Source organism: Glycine soja, chromosome 17 (genome assembly GCF_004193775.1).
Source record: "Glycine soja cultivar W05 chromosome 17, ASM419377v2, whole genome shotgun sequence".
NCBI classification, from domain to species: Eukaryota; Viridiplantae; Streptophyta; class Magnoliopsida; order Fabales; family Fabaceae; genus Glycine; species Glycine soja.
The window spans coordinates 9,049,803-9,057,624 of NC_041018.1; the positions used below are offsets into that span (position 1 = coordinate 9,049,803).

At 30.1% G+C, this 7,822-nt stretch overlaps 1 protein-coding gene across 2 annotated transcripts; it reads right to left on the bottom strand.

The window, feature by feature from the left end:
- Positions 1 to 2,333: 2,333 nt before the first annotated feature.
- On the bottom strand, positions 2,334 to 5,632 carry LOC114392189. 2 transcript variants are annotated; one of them, XM_028353237.1, is made up of 6 exons: positions 5,473 to 5,632; positions 5,287 to 5,359; positions 3,874 to 4,130; positions 3,349 to 3,439; positions 2,784 to 2,850; positions 2,334 to 2,691 (listed from the first exon to the last, which is right to left on the bottom strand). In XM_028353237.1, the coding sequence occupies exons 2-6, from the start codon at positions 5,331 to 5,333 to the stop codon at positions 2,638 to 2,640; spliced, it is 516 nt and encodes a 171-aa protein (XP_028209038.1). In that variant the 5' UTR covers positions 5,334 to 5,359; positions 5,473 to 5,632; the 3' UTR covers positions 2,334 to 2,637. The 2 variants fall into 2 exon arrangements, with proteins under 2 accessions (XP_028209038.1, XP_028209037.1); XM_028353236.1 differs by lacking the exon at positions 5,473 to 5,632 and having other exon boundaries at positions 5,287 to 5,450.
- Positions 5,633 to 7,822: the final 2,190 nt, after the last annotated feature.

Genomic DNA, 7,822 nt, shown 5'->3' on the forward strand with positions numbered 1-7,822 from the left:
GGGGTTCACTGTTTCTTTTTATAGGAGGGGTCACTGGTTATTATATTATATTTTTTTTAAAAAAAGACTATATAATGTAAAATAATCTCATACAATCTAATCATAATTTATCATATATAATATATTTATTATTTTTTATAATAATTATTTTAAAATTTATACTAATAATAATTTTATGATTGAATGTCTCTAAAAATGCTTTACATTATAAATTATAAATTTCTGATTATTAAACTCTTCTATTTTTTTTACTTATTTACACTTATTTATCTTTTTTTCTTAAATCAAACACTTTTATTTTTATTCTATTTCTCACCTATTTTCTTGAATTTTATTTTTTAGTCATTTTCCCCTATCAAATGGACTTTATAAGAGTTGAATGTTGAAAGGTGTGATAGAAGAGAGAAAAAAACACACGAATTTTATCCGATTCAATTTCTTTCTCTTTCTATTGGAAAAAATCCAAATCCATCATAGGATCAGGAGGACGAACCGTCACCAAATCAGGTGGTGGTTTGGTAAGCTCACAAACATCTCTATTAACTACAACAATGCTTATCTGCTTTTTTTTTTACTGCATATTTATCTGCTTTATCACTTCATTATTTCGGTAAGGGGGAATAAGGTATCAACACTTATTTTATTTTATTTTATAAGGTATCAACACTAACATTAGAAAACTTCAATATTTCTTATAGTTCCATACCAAATAAACTCCCCACCGTAATCTTGGGGATATTTATGTCTTTAATTTTTATTTTATTTTTTACAACACGAATTATGACATTTTATCAAACACTCATATTTATCAGGCCCTCCACTAATACCCGACGCCGTCCAGAATCGTCTAAGGTAGCCACTGGAGAAATTAATGCCCCTGGCCTAACAATTTTAAAAATTAAAAATATATTTAATTTTTTTTCTCCATCTCAAAGAGGGGAATTGATGTATATATATATATATATTACATTGGTGCAGTGTATAGAACGAAATGAATTAATTTATTATTATTATTATTAAAGAGAGTATTGTAGGAAACTTCACGTTATAATATTGTCTATTGTGCACGGTGGGGTATCCATAATTTTTTTCAGTAAAAACCAAAAAATAATTTATAATATTTTTATAGAAAATATTATAATATTTTACAAAAATACATAATTTCATAACAAAAGAAATTAAAATACTTATATATCTTTAAATTATAATTAAAAAATTTATCAGCAATTACAAACTATTTTTCTCTTTTAAGAAAATAGGGGCATCACAAAGTACTTTGAAAGCGCAAACGGTAATCACTAAGCATGTGAATTAATTGGGGTAACACTATCACCTTCCGAATTGCAATATCGTAATTGAATTGAATTAATCTGACAGCCTAATTTGAATGACGCCAAATTTAATGGCTACTATTGCATCTTCTATCGTTTCAATGATGAATTTCCTCCGAGCTCAACCCTATATAATCTATATCTACATAATAATCAATATGAAATATAAAATAATTAATGTGACTGGGCCAAGTGTGAATTTACCTTTCCTCTCACTACTGTACATTATTATTTGTATCACAAACTATTTTATTGTTGTGTACAAATACTTTCATTTCTACGCTTGCATGTCTCATATTTTGACTCATTTCATCTATTAATCATAAACCAATTTAAGCAAAGGCGTTCATGATACATGCTTCTTTATTTCTATCAAACCCAAAAGTTGAAATGTTATTTATTTAAACTTGAACTCAACCTAGTACATGTTTAAATTAAAGTTTGTAAACATAAATTTGAATCACAAGTATATTGTAAACTCAAATTTGATAAAAAGTAAATTTATTATAATGAGATTTATGCTTAAATATTTTTTTTATTTAAGTATGTTGATAACATGAAATTTGTTTGGATATCAAAAGTGTTTTATTTCATGTTTCTATTGTAAATATACAAATAAAAAATACTTTTACTTTAAAAGCAACCATTTGTTGTTTCTTATCCAAACTCAGGTTTGTCCCAAAGATAGGTTACAAAAGTAATTTTTTTTAAAATTCAAACAAGATATATACTAAGTTTGGGATTCTAAAAGTATGTTTTGAAGTTCCCAAACAGGTATTCTATATTTATGATATTTCCCCCAAAAAGTCATGTAATGTATGAACATCCTAACTAGTGCTAGTAAAGAATTATGTATGAAAATGAAATGGTATAAAGACAAATTTACAGTAAGGAGTAAATGGAAAATGAATCAAGAACGGGCAACTCTAAAGAGTTAGCACTGAAAACATATTCAATAGGAAGAATAGATGCCTAACTACCTCCAGCCACATCATGGAGAGATCCGAGGAAGTGACAGTCCAGACAAGGACCTGACTCATATAAATGCATAGTTACAGCCTTAAAAAGTAACAACTTCTGCATTCAGCAATTCAGATTATAGTTTGAAAATGATATACAGTCATTTACAGGAGGGCAAAAACAAAAGGATTGCCTTTAGTGTTTGAAATTACAAAGGGAGAACAAACTTGTGTTTGATCTTTTAATCTTCTCTGCACAACTATACATGAAAACCTTTCAGGAGTCAAATACATCATTGAAAGTATAAACAAACTTGAAGGCACTCAGCATTTTAACCTATCAAGTTTCAACCATACATCCCTTCACGCTCCCAAACATCCACCAGGAATTCAACCATTTCCTATTTTTTGAAAATCAAATTATCAATTTGTAATTTTTGCATTCTCACCTCAAAAATCCCAGCAAGGAACCATAAATATACACAGCACTTACAGATAAAGGTATGGGCTTGGGGAAAGGTTGTCTAGTTCCAAGCAAACTTTCATAAGTTGCATTCCAACTACAACAAACATAATGACTAATAAGTCATCTACAGGGAGAAACTAAGACAGCGGGAAAACAAATATGATGGAGACTTGAGCTTGTAACAATCAAAATAAACAGAAAATATATCAATGAAACATTGTGTTTTGGATAATGTGTGCTTCAAGATCTAAAAATATGCCTTGTGCTTTCAACTATTGTTAAATTGCACAAACAAGAAAGAAAAATAGACCCAAAAAAAATTGGCAATACAAGCAAAAGGTAAAGGTTACAGTTTGGCAGTGAATAAGAATGCATTTTAATGATTGTCCAATGAAGTTAACAAAGAGCCAAGCAATAAAAACTTGTGATGGTTATTAAATTACTCCTTCCAGCTGCTCGCCCCGTATCAAAAAAAGAAAAGGCAAGAAAGGAGAGAATTTAGCTAAGATCATGGCCCTATGTGTATTTAGAGCAGGTTAAAGATTATTTACTTATTTAGTTAATTGGACCAAATGAAATGCAGTTGACATACTTTAGTCTGGGTTCTCTTTTTTGTTGGCTATGCTTCCTAGATTTGCCACTTCCAACCCACTGAAGCCTGCTCTCATTCCAGAGAAGAAGGCCTGCAATAAGCAACAGTATGTATGATAGAAATGAACCTTATCTTTATTCTCCCCTTAAACGCAACGAAATTAGGAAAGTAAACATACAAATAATATACAACAGTATACAGTAAAAATTGGTATCACAATAATATATCAATCCAAATCCAAATAATGAACAAAGACAAACCAACTGAAAAACCAACTGAAAAATATCATGTCATGTTCCAACATCTTTGTCGAGCAAACCTTGGTTACATGATTGGGCCATATGGGATGGAGTTTAATCCCCCACTTGTCAACTTTCCCTTCCCTATCAAGCTCCCTTTGGGGGCATTGTTATATTACCCAAAAAAGAAAAAACAAACAAACAAACTTATGATTTGCTAAAAGTATAGATGAACATTCCAATATTAATTAATAGGAAGAATAGCAAAAACCAATATAGAACTTGCCTGGGTTTACAAATTCAGGATTGGCCCCTGGGGTAGAAGTTCCACCGCTATGATAGAGAATTTGATTTGATGTACTGACAGACGAGATACTTCTCTGAGATTGAATGTTGCTGTTATCCAGATCACAAGTGCTTGAACTCCAGAAACCATCTGATATGTGTGGTTTTCTTACTGTCTGCCCCTGAATTCTTAGTCCCTTTGCTGGCTCATCCACGGCAATAATTGGTGTGGGTTTCACACAGCATCCAAAACAACCACTGTTCTGTATAAAACAAGTTAAATAACAGAAAAACAAAGGCTAATGTAAAGTCAACAAGTGCATGTTGCCCTTACTGTGATTTTTTTTTCAGATTTATTTCCTTAGAAAGCACTACTATAAAAAGCATTATTAGAAAGAAATAACATTCTTTTAAAAAATATTATATTGCTTCCTAGGAGAAGCACCAATTTCTTGCTTCTCCTTAATAGCAAATTTCCCACTTTTTTTGTCTATTTAAAATAAATTAATACCTTGGTCCAATAGGCTAACACCTCAAAAAATTAAAAATGCTTTTTCCCCCACACAAAAAGTAGTTTTTATTGATTTCACAGCACAGCCAAACACTCTAAATCAGGGAGAAAGTTTTGCACAATATTGTTGATTGTGTAACAACAGCATTGCAATGCATGGACATCAATGTCTTTCTTTGCTCCATCTACAACAGTTGAAAGTTGTGAAACATACTGATTGGTGATACAAGGCTGCAATGTTTCATCTTTACCATCTTAGTACTAGAAGAGAATTAAATATACAAGGACTAAGGAGTGCTGTAGGTAGAAATCCACTCTTCTATTTTAAGTTGTTAACATATCAGTCAACAGTCATGCACTAATCATTCAAGCTCCCTTATCAACTTTATGGTGCAGTCTGATATTGAGAACGTCGATAAGGAAAACAATTTTCTCTTCTTCCATACCACATTTAACCATTAATGGAGAAATAAAACAATTTTATAGGCAAACCACACGATCAAATAGCCATGGCCCATGACAGAGCGAACGCCTTACAGCAGACACCAACAAGGATGAAAACAACCATGGCCAGTGTCAAATTACTACACTAATTGCATTGCTTTGAGAAGTGAACACTAAACACCTAACTTTAGTTCTCAAGACGACAACTTTAATCCCAAATCCCAATCCTCGAAGCCCTTTCAGTGAACAATTGAAAGGTGAAGGCCAATCAACCCCTAATTGTCAATTGACAGCAACCACTATTTACCCAGAGTATTGCTTGCACAAGAGAGACCATACTGCCCATAACGGAAAGCCATTCATTGAATTCAATTAAAGCAAGCAAATTGATTGCAAAGACTTATGTATCTAAGAATAAAAAAAAAAAAAAAAAGCAATATTGGGAATGGAGGGTCTCACCCCATACAAGCGAAAAGGTCAGTGATCCAAGCAGTAATCATCACCATCTCCACCACCACATAGAATTTTGGAGCTGCAAGGAGAACACAGGAACAGGAACAAGGGAAGTTTCGTTTGGCAGCTAAAGAAAGTAGAAATAGAAATAAAAACAGATAAATGAATGAAAAGGTTTTTGGAGTTGGTTACCTTTTTTTATTTTTATCGTGTCTGCTGCACTACTGTCGCTGTCTGTCGTTTAACGGACGCTTAACTCAACACACCACTTGACTCGCTTCTTTATTCGACCGTCGTTTATGGCAATACGCGAGTAAGGTAAGGTTTTGATTTTGGTACTCGCATAATATAAGATGAAGTGAACATAACCTAATGGCACTGATAAATACCAATTATTAGTGACAAATACCTCCGACTATCATATTGCCACCTGGTACATTCATTTAATACAACTCATTCAACGTAACAACACTACACACTTTGCTCCCTACATCAAAGTAAGGGTTCGAATTTTAATTCAGGACCAAATCAAAATATATAGAAAATTTTGAAAATTTGTTTTCAGGAATTATTTTATTTTTTCTAGCCAAATGAATTTTATCATTATTTGTATGTTTTTATTTATCTTTAAGCACGTACAATTTTAAAAGTTTTCCTTTTTTTACTTTCTTTAAAATATCATTTTTGAGTACTCCTAGAATAATTTTTATTTATTTTTACTCTTATAAATTATAAAATTATGATATTTTAGTACTTCTATAGAAGAATTAAAAAATGTACTACTATTTTGTTAAATATATTGATTAAAAATAGAAAATAAATTACAAATATATATAATATTTTTAAGATGAAAAGCATATTTAAGATTTTTTTAAAATTAAATGTTTTCAATTTTAAAAAATTGTATCATTAAAGAAGAACTTCACAAAATGAGTTTTTTTTTTCTTTCAAAAACACAACTAGTATTTGAACATTTGAAAAAATTGAAATGCAAATTGATGCATATCCAAAATCAAAGGAGCTCAAAAACTTGGAGATGGAAAGAGACAAAATGAGATGCCTCTTCTCATTCATTCATCTCACAAGCTAATTAATGAACTATCTCAAATCAAAATGAAGACGGAAACCCTGTCTTTGCTCTGTTTTATTTAACTGTGTTGTTTCCTCGTCTTTTATCCTATCTTTAGATATTAAAAATAATAGAGAAAGTAGAGATTAAAATCTGGGTCCTTCTTTTTAATATTTCCAATTTTGTTAAATTGATTCTCTTATCTCTTTTTTTTGTTTAAAAATTATTTTCTAAAAAAATTTAATGCTACACGGAGTATTAAGTTTTAAAAATTATTTTCATAAAAGTGTTTTAAAAATCAATAAACAGAAACAGATGGAAGAGTTTTCTTATTATCTTCTTCTGTTTTCTTCAAGTGCTTTATTTCAATGTTCATATAATAAACTTTTAAAAAACAAAAACGTGTTTAATGGGAAATATTTTCAAATATATTCAGAAAATAAACAAATTTCAAAAAATAGAAAATTATTCTTAAAAAAGTACTAAACAAATAAGGGGGAATTTTTTAAAAAAACTTTTCTTTATTAGAAATAGTAGATAAAATAAGTGAAAAGAAATATAAAATGTCGGTAAAGATAATTATACCCCTAAATTAATTGATAACAAAAAAAATATAAAGAATGGGTCAGTGACAGAAGTCAACGCATGTGTTCCATTTCTGAAACCCCTTCACTATTGTTGATGAAGTGGTGCTAAGGTTCAGGTTGTTTGGTGAACACGGAACAGTATTGAGAAATAGAAAAGGAAGAAAAGTAAGGTTATGTCTGAAACTATAATACGAATCTGTTGGTGGAGAGAGGGAGACAGCTCACTGGTAAAGAAATGGAGGAATATGTCTCAATGATTGTTGCTAAACAAATGGGGAAATGAGACTTAAGTTATTTTGTGGCTAGGTTTCCTTGCTTGCTCAGGAAATGGGGAATCATTGTTGTTGATTTTGAGAAGAATAATTTTTTCACAACAAAACACATGTGAGCCAGAGACTTTATTTGTATAAATGTTAAGACCAATTCAATTTCTTTCTTTCTTATCAACCAAACACAACAGTGGAACACTTTTTTATCCCCCTTATTTACTTCTCTATCTATTTCTTCCCTTTTCAAATCATTTCGACCAAATTTAGTTTTTCCCTTCAAGTATTATTGCCCTTACCCAATGCAAACTTCTCTTGAATACTTCACACTCACAACCACTGCAGTTCTATGTTTCCCATCATTATTAAAATTAACTCATAGTTAAAAAGTTATAAGATAGTTAGAAAAAATAAAAGTATTTGGTAAAACTAGTTATTGAAATAGCTGAAAAATTATAAAATGATAGAAAATAATAAAATTATAGTTTATTTAAAAAGATAATAAGGAAAATGAATAAATATATTAAGAATAAAAGTTAAAGAAAATATACAATACTAAAAGTTAAAAATTAATATTTAAAAAAATATTATTTCAAGTAATATTTAAAAAAAAGTTAAAA

Excerpts from the sequence above, each read along its gene's own strand:
- LOC114392189 (XM_028353237.1), bottom strand. The coding sequence starts at position 5,333 with ATGGTGATGATTACTGCTTGGATCACTGACCTTTTCGCTTGTATGGG. Across the intron at positions 3,440-3,873 it reads TCCTGAATTTGTAAACCCAG|GCCTTCTTCTCTGGAATGAG; the intron begins GCAAGTTCTATA and ends TGCTTATTGCAG. Across the intron at positions 2,692-2,783 it reads CCAAGCCCATACCTTTATCT|GAAATGGTTGAATTCCTGGT; the intron begins GTAAGTGCTGTG and ends TTCAAAAAATAG.